General features: G+C 42.7%; 1 protein-coding gene across 7 annotated transcripts; it reads left to right on the forward strand.

Moving 5' to 3' along the window:
- The first annotated feature begins 1,072 nt into the window (after positions 1-1,072).
- Positions 1,073-11,820, forward strand: slc8a2a (solute carrier family 8 member 2a). 7 transcript variants are annotated; one of them, XM_070982822.1, is made up of 13 exons: positions 1,328-1,414; positions 2,157-2,294; positions 2,609-2,836; positions 2,923-3,201; positions 4,282-4,716; positions 5,063-5,424; positions 6,970-7,073; positions 7,619-7,636; positions 7,783-7,785; positions 8,892-9,004; positions 10,008-10,107; positions 11,022-11,294; positions 11,428-11,820. In XM_070982822.1, the coding sequence occupies exons 1-13, from the start codon at positions 1,343-1,345 to the stop codon at positions 11,802-11,804; spliced, it is 2,502 nt and encodes an 833-aa protein (XP_070838923.1). In that variant the 5' UTR covers positions 1,328-1,342; the 3' UTR covers positions 11,805-11,820. The 7 variants fall into 7 exon arrangements, with proteins under 7 accessions (XP_070838918.1, XP_070838923.1, XP_070838921.1 ...); XM_070982820.1 differs by lacking the exon at positions 7,619-7,636 and having other exon boundaries at positions 6,970-7,086; positions 7,778-7,785; XM_070982821.1 differs by lacking the exon at positions 7,783-7,785.
- The last annotated feature ends 1,491 nt before the right edge of the window (positions 11,821-13,311 follow it).

The following is a 13,311-nucleotide window of genomic DNA, read 5'->3' on the forward strand; positions in this document are numbered from 1 at the left end:
ACAGGTGTCAAGGAGTGACAGGGACAGATTAAGGTTAGCCTAAGTTGTAATGATTTAGATAATAAAGAAAGTAGGTAATTAATAACAATAATGAATGACTGGAGTTGTGTCAGATTGTAGGACATTACTGCATTAGAATATTTGCCAAATGCATTTCTCTGCATTTTCAGATGTGCCAACATCAGCTGATGTGAATAAACTGTCTGTCTGGCAGTAGTCACTATTTCTCAAGAAAACAAATTTGTTTTCAAGTAGCATTCCCACAGAGACGTTGACTCAGCACTGAGCCATAAACTGGCCCTTAATCATTCTTTCCACCAGGCTTCAGTGATTAGTGCCAGAGAACGATAACCACAGAAGCTGCATGGTTTAACAACCTGGCTTTAGTTTCTCGGAGGTCATTTTGATCTGCTGTTAAGATTACTCTGTCGGGTCAGTTTACTTTAATTGCTAATAACGGGCCTTTGTGTCTATGGTAAAAAAAAGAAAACAACCTGCAGCCTGCTAGCTGTGCAGAAAGGGAAGGAGAGTTATGGCAAATGTTAGTAATGCACATTTCCTCATACTCAACTTACTCACAAACTGATAGAAATAAAAGCAGCGCAGTAGGTTTAGACTTTAGCTGTACAGGATGAAGAGGCGATGCTTTGTGTCAGTTTTTCACTTTTCCACTCCATGTGCAGAGCTGTTTTACAGATACCTCCCTGTGTTTTGGTGTACATTTACACAGAAAGTGATGCAAAAGTGGTGCAAAGTTGAAAATAGGTCCCTTTTAGGGCAGTGTTAGATCTGACAATGGTTTCTAAGAGGTGGACAGACAGACAGACAGACAGACAGACAGACAGACAGACAGACAGACAGACAGACAGACAGACAGACAGACAGACAGACCTGTGGAAAAGTGACACATTTTTAAGGCAGAAGCAAGGTAGTCTGACATGCACTGGAAATCTATTACACCTCATTGTATGTCTTTCTTAGAACAATGTGCCTTCGTCTGTCCCCCCAGGAGAGTCCTCTGCCCCAGCGTCCCCCCCAGTGACCCCCAGGCCACTCCTGACTCAGGGACATCATGGGACCCCTCTCCATTCACCTTTCCCCACTCCTCATCCTCTCCCTCCTCCTCCTAGCCAACCTCTGCGCCTCCTTCAGGCCTCAGACTGTGGAGCGAGCGTCTGGCCCCGAGCAGCCTCAGTCCTCTGCTAACACCACGGGGTCTGGCAAGCGGACGTGTTCGGGCATTGTGGTGTGTAAACCTGGTATTGTGCTGCCAGTGTGGTTGCCACTCAACCCTCCGCTGGGGGAGCAGGCAGGGAGGGCAGTGGTCTACTTCGCCTGTCTCATGTACATTTTCCTGGGTGTGTCCATCATCGCAGATCGCTTCATGGCATCCATTGAAGTCATCACCTCTCAGGTATTGAACTTTGCCGCTCCATTCTTACCTTGTTGATAACAGTCAGTGCTGTGGTCCCTTCCAAACTGTGACTGACACAAAAGAATGTCAGTGTGTCATTATCCCACAGTGGCTGCTGATCAGCAGCCTTTCAGAAACATCATGATTGCTCCTGAATTCTCCACATCTATCATGAATGCAACCAAATGATCCATCCATCCATCCATTTTCTATGCCGCGTATCCCCTTCGGGGTCGCGGGGGGGCCGGAGCCTATCTCGGCTGTCAACGGGCGGGAGGCGGGGTACACCTTGGACCGGTCGCCAGAGACATACAACCGTTCACACTCACACCTAGGGGCAATTTTACAAGTTATGGTATGAGCATGTTTTTGGTCTGTGGGAGGAAGCCGGAGTACCCGGAGAGAACCCACGCATGCACGGGAAGAACATGCAAACTTCACACAGAAAGGCCTGACCCGGGAATTGAACCGGCGACCTTCTTGCTGTGAGGCACGCGCACTACCTGCTGCGCCACCGTGCAGCCAACCAAATGATGTCCACATCAAATGCTCTAAGTTCAAATGAATACAACTGCAGTTATGTAATGTACAGTCCTCTAAACTGCACAATATGTGATGTTTTTATTAAATTTTGAATGTATCATACTGTGACATTGCTTTGATTGCAATAGCTGGAACTTGTGTATAATGACTTCAGTGATGGCAGCGTCTTTGACATTTTCATGAACTTCTGTCCTTGTAGGAGAAAGAGGTGACCATCACCAGACCCAACGGAGAAACGATAGTAACAAAGGTGAGGGTCTGGAATGAGACTGTGTCCAATCTTACCCTCATGGCCCTGGGCTCCTCTGCACCTGAGATCCTGCTTTCTGTTATTGAGGTACATAAGGCATTCATATCCTTTTAAGATAGACCCTCTCACAAAAAAACGTTGTCTGTACACTTTCAAAAAATATCTGACAGTTTTTTACATCCTTAAAATATGCATGTGCTGCTTACAGTGTCACAAAAATATACTACTACAGTAGTACAGGACTAATTGTGTACATTAAATTAATGAATGAAGCAATAAATTTACAACATAAATCAAAGTTAGGGTAAACTCTGGGAAACACTTCATGTTCAGTTCCATTTAACCTTAGAAAAGACCTTTTATTTTTTTTGATCTGACCTTTGTCCTTTAATCGCTGACAGGTGTGTGGGCACAACTTTGATGCAGGAGAGCTCGGCCCGGGCACCATAGTGGGCAGCGCTGCCTTCAATATGTTCGTGATAATCGGCCTGTGTGTGGGGGTGATCCCTGAGGGAGAGTCTCGCAAGATCAAACACCTGCGAGTATTTTTTATTACAGCTTTCTGGAGTATTTTTGCCTACATCTGGCTCTACCTCATACTAGCTGTCATCTCACCTGGGGTTGTAGAGGTGTGTCCGATGACTGTATATAGATGTATCTCTAATAAAAATAAAGTATGTGAATCATGTAATGCTCATTTAGCCTCTGTTAACAGGTGTGGGAGGCTGTTGTGACGCTGCTTTTTTTTCCGGTGTGTGTGATCTTGGCCTGGATCGCTGACCGTCGCCTACTCTTCTACAAATACATGCACAAGCGTTACCGTGCTGACAAGAGGCACGGCATTGTGGTGGAAATGGAAGGTGACCTTGCTCCCAAAGGCATTGATGTGATCATGGATGGAAAGCTGTCCGATGGCAGTTCGTGCCCTGGAAACTCCTCCAGTGTGACGGTCTCCGTGCAGACAGGCAGTGATCTAGACCAGAACAAAGATGAGGTAAGACAAGTGGCTCAGGGAGAAATGTTACTGTATGGTGGAGTTGTAGTTTTTTCTATTTTGTATGAAATAATTAGTGATCCTTAAATTGGAAAACTGATGTTTTTTTACTAAAGTTTGGGTAAGGTTTGTCTTAAAAAGGACAGAATACTTGTCTAGTATTTTTAAAAGGCTGGAGGAAAGGAAGAAAGCCACTCACAGGGGAACGTCTTCTACCCTGTAAAGCTCACTGGTGGGTCTAATGTTTTTCTAACTTTGAAGCTACTTAACGGGACTTTAAGGGGAATATAAGGTTTCCTGAGGCTAGTAGGATTCAATCCCAGCAGGAGTCTGAATGGCAGGAGTGCAAACAGCAGGAGTCTTAACAGCAGGAATTTGATCAGTGGGACGCTGAGTAGTCGGAGTTTCCGAAGTTTCCTCACGAAAGATCCCTGCATTAGTCTGCAAACTGCACTTCATACAAGTTTTGTCTGAGAAACAGCAATACTTCTTTCATTAAAAACTAAGCTGTCTTCTCATTCTGCTATCAAATCACCAAACGCTCTCCAGGACCCATCTTCATTTTTAAAGGACATTTTGCTAAAACTCGCAATTCTACAAATATGAAATGTGATAGAGATTAGATAAGTCAGGAGATAAATATGACAGTGTTACAACTGGTTTCTTCTGGGTAGCACGGTGGAACAAGTGGTAACACTGTCGCCTCACAGCTAGAAGGTCCCTGGTTCGAATCCCGCTGTGGGGACACCACCAGCTCCCACAGCGGGATTCGAAAAAAGGGGCCTTTCTGTGTGGAGTTTGCATGTTCTCCCCGTGTTCACCTGGGGTTTCCTCCTTACATGACCCCCACTAAAAACATGCAAGAAGATCACAAAGAGATACTGGTCCCCGGGCACTGGTGTTGGCGTCGGCTGGCAGCTGGCAGCCCACCGCTCCTGGTCTGCCGCGGAGGATCAACAGACCAAGGATGGGATAAATGTGGAGAAAACTAATTTCACGGAAAGCATGGCGTGTAGTGTGCAACTAACACCTTGTGTAATGTGATTAATAAAGTATGTTTCTTCTTCTTCTCTTGGATAGGTTGTCCGCATCCTGAAAGACCTGAAGGAGAAACACCCAGACAAAGACCTGGACCAGCTGATTGAGATGGCCAACTACTCAGCCCTGGTCCACCAGAAGAAGAGTCGTGCCTTCTACCGTGTCCAGGCGACACGCATGATGATTGGTGCTGGCAATATATTAAAGAAGCATGCTGCTGACCACTCACGTCGCTCGGGAGGCCAGGACTCTGACATGGCCACATGCTCACACATTTGTTTTGAAAGTGCCCAGTACCAGTGCACAGAGAACTGTGGCTCTATGAGCCTCGGGGTGATCCTTGAAGGGGGCACAGGCCAGAACACTTTCTATGTGGACTACTGTACAGAAAATGGCTCTGCCAATGCTGGTGCAGACTATGAATTCAGCGAAGGAACCCTGGTGTTTAAGCCCGGAGATACCCGCAAAGAGATCAAGGTGAGCAAGGGGGAAAGGGGACTGTGAGAGGTAGTGTTCTTAGTTCACATAAAGGAAATTGTCAGTGTCAGTTTAAGATTCTGTCATTCTTATGAAGTTCACCGCTGTTGGACTTCACTTCACAAGTGATTTTTGCAAAGCTAGCTTAATGCAGAGTTCATTTTGGTGATGAGCTTCCATTCCACACTGATTTCAGATAGTAGTGATCTCCTTGCTAATATTTCAGGGACCCCAGAATAGTAATCTGAAAGTTGCATTGTAGTGAGTTTCAAGTGTCTGCATTAAAACTACTATGGCCTCATGAATCCATGAGGAGAGTGACCATACAATACTCTGTGCTCTCCAGGTGGGCATCTTGGATGACGACATCTTTGAGGAGGATGAGCATTTCTTTGTGCGTCTTCAGAACCTGAGGTTAGAAGAAGGTGGAAGTGAAGGGGCAGGAAGTCCACCCATAGGTAGACTAGTGGACCCGCTGGTTGCCACTGTCACTATCTTGGATGATGACCATGCTGGTATCTTCACCTTTGGCCAGCAAGTGCTGCGGGTGAGTGAGAGCACAGGCACCCTGACAGTGACGGTGGTGAGGAACTCGGGCTCCAGGGGCACCGTTGCTGTGCCGTACCATACAGAGGATGGCAGTGCCAAGGCTGGGTTGGACTACGAGGAGACCAGAGGCGAGCTGGAATTCACCAATGAACAGACCAGGTGAGGCACAGTTAGCAACCAGAGGCATTGAATGGGAAATAAGACTTTAGGAGCCACAGAGTCTGATGGATGTATTTCCTTAGAACATCAATCTATTCTTTTCCAGGAAGGAGACAGTGTCAGACATTCTTCATCAATACTTTCTGACCTCCCTACTCTGTACTGGCACTCAACCCCAATCCCTTTAGTTCTTACCAAAGACATTCAGTTTTACAAACTGGCCACAAATATAGTGTTTCCTTTTATAAAATGCTAAATGATTTCCTAAATAGCTGATTACTGTGTTTTTTAATAGATGTTACATAAAGAGAAATACATTTGTATTTGTGTGTTAGGGAGTAGTTCAGGGACAGGATGGTGTATGTGGCATTGGCTCAAAATACACTACAGTATGTGTACTCACTCGTGTGTTTTTAATAGTTTTTGGACAGCACACTTGGGTTTAAATGAGCCTTGATGATACTAAAAAAAATACAGTGTCACAAAATTTCAATGAAAATTTTAATTAAACTGTTCTGCAACGCAGGTAGACCGTGGTGACAAAGCATATCTTCAGAACAGTGTTTTTCTACATTCTCTACATTTTGCCATCTTCTTGGGTGTAAAATAACTGACAAAAATATGGTCTGATGTCTGTGAACCTGAACCTTATGGATAATTACCACAAACACGAGGCAATAATCAAAAAGACCAAACCAGCAGTCCCGGCACACAGCACCCTCAAAGCTTTTACCTCGGCCCTTGCTTTTAGGAAAGGGGCACCCGAACCCCACTGAAAGATTCCTGGTCAAAGAGGTCCTATTAGACAGAATTACCTGACGACTTGACACCCAAAGATAATCCTGTCCCCGATCAGGTGTGGGAACCTGTAGTCACCCCATGTAAGCTGACAGATCATTTTCTCATTAAATTTTCAGGTTATATAAGCTGTGTTTGCACATGGACTAATTGTACACTTAGTGAAAGACTCTGTTATGTAACATGGCCAATCAACAGATGCTGCACAGTAAAGAGTATGACCATTTGAAGATCATAGGTAATGGAGACGTGTATGGGTGTGTAGCCTTATTATTTAATTTCTTTTTTTTTCTGCGAGGATCATTTTGCTGTGTTCATATGTATACTCTCCCTCCAAGGTGCCAGGAAGTCGTCAAAGTATTCCACAAATGTACTATGCTGACATTGATTAACCAGGGTACTGTGCTACAAGTCATTTAGTTCAGCTGTATTTCTTTGGCACACAGAGGAGCAAGAGAACACTATGTTTAAGCCTGAATTATTTAAAAGCCTATTGTGATTAATTATTTAGGTCACCTCAATTTGCAATGTGATTTAGATGGGAGAGCAAATGTTTAAGATAGGGTGCATTGTATATTTATGCACCTTATTGTTCATTGTATTTAATGGTACTTAATTCTTTGTTATTATCTTTGTTGTTGTTGTGTGTGTGTGTGTGTGTGTGTGTGTGTGTGTGTGTGTGTGTGTGTGTGTGTGTGTGTGTGTGTGTGTCTGCGCGCACGTGCATGCATGCTTGCATATCTCCAGTCAGAACTTAAAAGTGCACATCATAAATGTGGAGGAGTACGAGAAGCAAGAAAACTTCTTCATTGTGCTTGAGGACCCCAAATGGCTGAAGCGGGGAATCTCTGGTAAGAAATGTGTGTGTTCGTGTGTGAGTGCAATGTGCTTTTAATGGTAATGAAGTGTGAGGTGACAGTCAAAGAAATCCGTTTCCACTAAAGTACAAATAGTACACTCCAAGTAGAGGGCAGCCACGATCAAGTATCAAAACAATAACAACAACGGTAACGCAGGCGGCTGAATGCCTAGCACCTGCGTCAGAGCCAGTAAGCCAAGATTACACACTGCCACTCACTCTGTCTCCGTTTCACTGTAGCACAGACGCTACAGCCAATTATGAATTTAGTATCCTTTAGTGGCCTGTTCCCTGTAACCTTAATGTGTCAATAGGAAGGTACAGAATGGGGTATGTGCTTGTAAGTGGAGGCCAAAAGAATCAATTACGTGAGTTTGTAATGTACAGGAATATAATTCATTATTAACAGTGAGGGTGTACTGAGCATGTTCAGTTATTTCTGTTGCTTTTTCACTTCTTTCAAGCCACTCCAATGTATTAGACGCTATGGGTAGATTTGTTGTATTGTCTTGAAACATTGTCTGTCTGTCTTCACAGCACTGCTGCTAAACCAGGGTAAGACGATTTGGGTGTAGGTTTGGGGGTTAAAGGTGCAATGTGCAGCATGTTTAAATACAAACATTTTTGAATGAAATTACATATTTGCCAAGGCCCTAAATGGCACAATTGGACACCTTAGTGTCACACCATCAGCAGTAAAGATAGTGTCTTTCTAAAAGTTAATTAGATTGCTTGCTGTAACAAAAAGGATTTTGCTGCTTTTCTTTTACACACCCTGACACTGTGTGTGCATTTGTTTAAAAGAGGAGCATGGATTCAGCCTGTCATTGCCATCGTCAAACACTCCAAAAGCTTTAGCTGCATTTATGCTACTTCTTGTTTTGTGCTGCATATTATTACTTTCATCCTGGAAGACAGCAGATTTTTATTGGTTAATTGTGCTTGCTGCGGGTGGGGCCTGTCTCCAGGACCAGCACTGACGGCAGGGTGTGCCGCTACTGTGACTGGAGCCAGGAAAAAAATGCTGAGGGTGCTGCTGTCATCAATGATGGCGCTGTCAGGTCCATTGGGGGTGGGTGGCTGCAGTGTCAGGAATACTGCTGGGGACAGGAACTGCTTTCACCCTTCAGGACTGGTACATCCACTGAGCCTTTGGGGTTGAGACAGTGACCATGGGTGGTTGGAGTAGATCCTACAACCACAGCATGCTCCTACTGGTTATCAGGGCTTAGTTCATTTACCAGGAAGCTTATACATAATATGAAAATATATTTCTCTTATCAACTCTGCTTCTCCTGTTATAGTAAACTTGCTCTCTTTAACTGACAGCCTACTGGGTCATACTTTTCAAAGATGCCTCCACTTGTTGGGATTATGACCATTTTATCCTGAAGTGTGAAAGCCATGTACCAACCTCCACAAGCTCTGCCTGTCATGTTCATTGAGTTATAAATGGGTATGGTCAGGGTAAAGACCATGTCTGGGGCCTTAAGAAATCCTATTGGCCACCTGTTTGAACAGGAAATCCATCAAATTATGGAAGCAATATTTTCTGTCTGTAAATGCTACACACAGCACCTTTAAACTGTTACACTTTGAGAGTGTGTGCAGAGCATGGACTGTTTTTTTATCTTTATGCTTTAGGTGTGGGCCTGTATCATTGGCTGAGGTTTAGGATGTGTGTGTGTGTGTGTGTGTGTGTGTGTGTGTGTGTGTGTGTGTGTGTGTGTGTGTGTGTGTGTGTGTGTGTGTGTGTAAACAACAGGATAAATGAATGGCATGATGATTAAATCTCTGTGCACCCTGACAGGAAACCCCACCCCTGAGGAAGAGGAGGCCCGGAGGATCTCTGAGATGGGCAAACCCATTCTAGGAGAGCACAGCAGGCTCGAGGTCATCATAGAGGAGTCCTGTGAGTTTAAGGTGTGTGATTGGCAGATAGCAGGCTTTATACGAACAGTAAACCGACTCAGTGCTCTGACAAATAGATCCCTGAAAACAAGGACAATTATTTCAGGTTTGGTTTGTCAGGAAATATGAACCTGAGCTTTTTAATTATCATCAGTACTTGTAAATATGCACCTGAAAGCTAAGTTAACATGTATTGTTATTACTGTTATTACTATTATCACATGTTTCAAGACTAAATCATTGCAAAATATGATACTAGCTGTGTTAGGCAGGAGTAACAATAAAATGACATTTGGGTGGCACAGGAGTTAACTTCATAATTCAGTCATAATTTAAGTGTTTTTTCCAGCAAAAGCTTTCACAAATATGAACACCTCGAGGATGGGCGTTGTTGCAGTCCAAAAATCTGTGTTGCAAGTGTGGAAAAGTTAAAGTAATGTGGAATAATTCTTTAACCACTTTGCCCCTGCTTAAACATCAGACTCCCAATGGAGTACTAGACCAGGTACAGTTTCTGTCAGCATGCTGTGTGTGATGGAACTGATGAGACTTTTCTCATCTCATTTTCTCACTAAACTCTCATTATACTCTTCTCATTTCAAAAATATTGTATGTTCACATCTTCCTTTTCTGTTTTCTACTTTTTATGAGATGCACTGAGGCTCTGTGTGTGTATCCATGTGTGCTGTGTGTGAAATGTGTGGGTCAGTTATAGAACAGTGATGCTAGTGGTTTTGTGGGACTACTATTAATATTTACCATGTTTGTTTCGGATGTCACACTGGACCCTGTCTGCATCAACTAGCCAATGAAACAATAAACCTTTTGTGTTTTCTGAACTTTTTTAAATGTAATTTTCCTCTTTAACTTGATGAGAGAGCTGAAATCTAACAAAAATCTAACACAAAAGAGACAGTGTCCTCATACAAGAATATAGACGCAGTAAATGAACATGTGATCTGTTCTGTGTGCATTGCTGTGAACTACAACTGACCTATTTGATGTGTTGTAACAGAGCACAGTGGACAAACTGCTGAAGGACACAAATCTGGCTTCAGTGATTGGCACTCACTCGTGGCGAGAGCAGTTCATTGAAGCAGTCACAGTCAGTGCAGGTCAGTGGCTCTCATATGTTTGTGTACTTCATATATTGATTTCTTTTTTAAATCAAATATTTTGTGCAGGATCTGTGAAGAGGCTCAGTTTTTGTAAAAGTACATCTCTGGAGCCTCTACTTTCTTTTTTTCTGTTTTGAGTGTGGATAATATTTTGTCCTATAAACTGAAATTTATGCCACTATATTTATTTTTTGTTACTCTACTCAAAACATTATTCTACCTCTTTTTAGCAATGTTAAAACTTAAGAAAGGCAAAAATAATGAAAAAACAAATGTGTTCATCGGCTCCAAATAGGAATGAAAATGAGGAAGAAGCCTGCATGTGTTTTGGACAGAATAGCCTGCTCCATAATTAAGTTTATTAGTAAATGTGATGTGATTCATTAGAGTGTGACAAGGGGTAGGATTCGACATCTCAACAGCATTTATTTGGCAGAAAATACAAAGTATATTATATAAGTACAATATTCAGTGAACCACAGGGCAGGCTATCGAGGAAATGTGGCAGAATTTACCAATGCTGCACGCAGCAGATTAGGCATTCCTGTAACAACAAACCAGCTGAGCTTGTGTTGCTGTATGAAGTGTGGAGGTAACGTTAGGTCTGGCTATATGAGACTACAAAAAAACGCAATGTGGAAAAACAGATTCACACATCCAAGATACCACACTGGTTATTTAATTGGCTTCAAATGAGGCTTACTGTCCACACAGTTTCTCTTGACTGTCTCTCAATATGAAGTCAAGTCAATAGATTATATGACTGCACCTGGTTACAACTTTCCTCTTTACAGCCTAATGTGACATTACAAGCTTGTTTCTGATTGGCCCAAAATGTGCATTGTTTGTGGATGATGACATGCTGCTTGTTGCTTTGTTTGATTCATCTTCATTGTGCTTTCTTTAAACAGGTGATGGAGATGAGGAGGAGGGACAGGAGCAGCGAATGCCGAACTGCTTTGACTATTTCATGCACATAGTGTGCGTTTTCTGGAAGATTCTGTTTGCTTTCATCCCACCCACTGAGTACTGGAATGGCTGGGCGTGCTTCATAGTGTCAATCTCTCTCATCGGTTTCTTAACAGCCATCATTGGAGACCTTGCCTCCCATTTTGGCTGCACTGTTGGCCTTAGAGACACTGTCACTGCGGTGGTCTTTGTAGCACTGGGGACTTCACTTCCTGGTAAGTGATTTTACTAGTGACCTTTTTTGTGATATATGGTAAATCCCTGACTGGGAGGCACACACAGTAAAGGCAGTCTTTGATGGTTGTTGGATTAAACTATTGAACTATTTATTTTCAAACTTTTTTTCAGATACTTTTGCCAGTAAAGTGGCTGCCATTCAGGACCAGTATGCAGATGCATGTGTGGGAAATGTGACAGGAAGCAATGCTGTTAATGTATTTTTGGGCATTGGAGTGGCCTGGTCCGTGGCTGCCGTATATTGGGAAGTCAAAGGTAAGGTCTTCCGTGTAGACCCCGGCTCGCTGGCCTTCTCCGTCACGCTCTTCACCATTTTTGCCTTCTTCGCTATGGGAGTGTTGATGCTACGCCGGAAGCCGTCCATTGGTGGCGAACTGGGAGGCCCACGGATCCCCAAAGTCCTCACTTCACTGCTTTTGTTTGGACTCTGGTTCCTCTATGTCCTCTTCTCTAGCTTGGAGGCCTATTGCCATATACAAGGCTTCTGAGAGAGAACAGCTACGGAGAATAATGACACACACACCGGGACACTTACTTGTAAAGTACTGTTACAATAATTATCACTGAGAAGACCTATCATCACTTGACAACTGCTGCCATGGTTCATAAAAACATCTATACACACTCCAGACTCACACACAAATCTGTATGTCACATCCACAGTGGGACACTTCCAGTTGTGACAGTACTGATTAATGAAGTGGACTAAATAACATGCAGTGACTGTTTTTGATAAATGGTCAGCATGTACTCTGTGAAGTCACTGGATTTTGCTTGATTCTGACTTGATGCCTGATGACTCATAACCTGGCTTTCAAGTTTGGTCTTGTTTCTCCTCACGCTTATAGAGCCTGGGTCACATTACACTGCCTAATGTAGTAATTGAATAAGAAAATCAATGACAGCTGCTTTTACACAGATGAGCAATGTAACCGATGGTATATCAGCTACCCTGATACATGAAAATAATGGTGGTGGAATACCACTCTGCTTTGTGTAGTAGCTGTCGAGTCTGTGGTTTTGTATCAGGGCACCTCTGAATGTATCATCACACTTAAACCATGGTCACTGTCACAGGCAAAAGTAGAAGATGTGTTCAAACTGTCATCCATTTTTCAAAGGTTGTTTGTTGTCAGAGAGCATTAACCCATAATTAGCTCTGTTTAACTGGTGAGAGATAATTGATAACGTAGTGAAAAGTAGTGTTGTACTGTTGCTATGGTTTCCACCAGTTCTTGTGCACAGATTTAGATCAATAGTCAAACTGTTGACTGGAACTGTTTGAGTTGTCTTGGTGTACAATTTGCCAGCCAATCAGAAGCAAGTGTTTTGCCTTTAAAGAACTGAGCACAGTTTGGTTACAATCTAGACTTTGGGAGATACGCTGCTGTTGTAATGTCTCTCACTGATAAATTGTGTTTCTCTGTGGAGTTATGTGACACGAGGCAATGTTTAGTGTAATGTAATGCAACTACTGAATTTAATCTCACTATAGGCATTGATAATAGTAATCATCAGAAATGCACTATATGGATACAATATTTAAATGTATGATTTGCAAAGAATTAGACAGGAAATGCATCTCTAATAAGCTGTGGAATGAAAAAAAAAAGGACCTAGTGTCTGCCATTGAGTGTTTCTGTTTGAAAATGAACCCCTGACGTCCTGTCTGTTTATTTATCAATGTAATGTAATTTAATGTCTTTGTAATTTAATGTATCTGATCTGATATGAACAAAAATATACTGTAACTTATTTTAAGTTGTTATAATTACACTGAAATTTTAACTGAGTGTGTTTCCATTGGATCCATCACCCACACTTGTACATGTACATTACTATACATTACTTCCTCAGTTGTACAGAAGACGGATTGTCTATGGATATGAAGAAATATTAATATGTTGGGAATATGAAAAGTCATTGAGGGCATTTGTTCACACTGACAGCACTTAAAGTCTGTGTTTTATGTCAAATGGAAGATGTATTTTAGGA

The sequence above is a fragment of the Chaetodon trifascialis genome, chromosome 16 (genome assembly GCF_039877785.1).
Source record: "Chaetodon trifascialis isolate fChaTrf1 chromosome 16, fChaTrf1.hap1, whole genome shotgun sequence".
Taxonomy (NCBI): Eukaryota; Metazoa; Chordata; class Actinopteri; order Chaetodontiformes; family Chaetodontidae; genus Chaetodon; species Chaetodon trifascialis.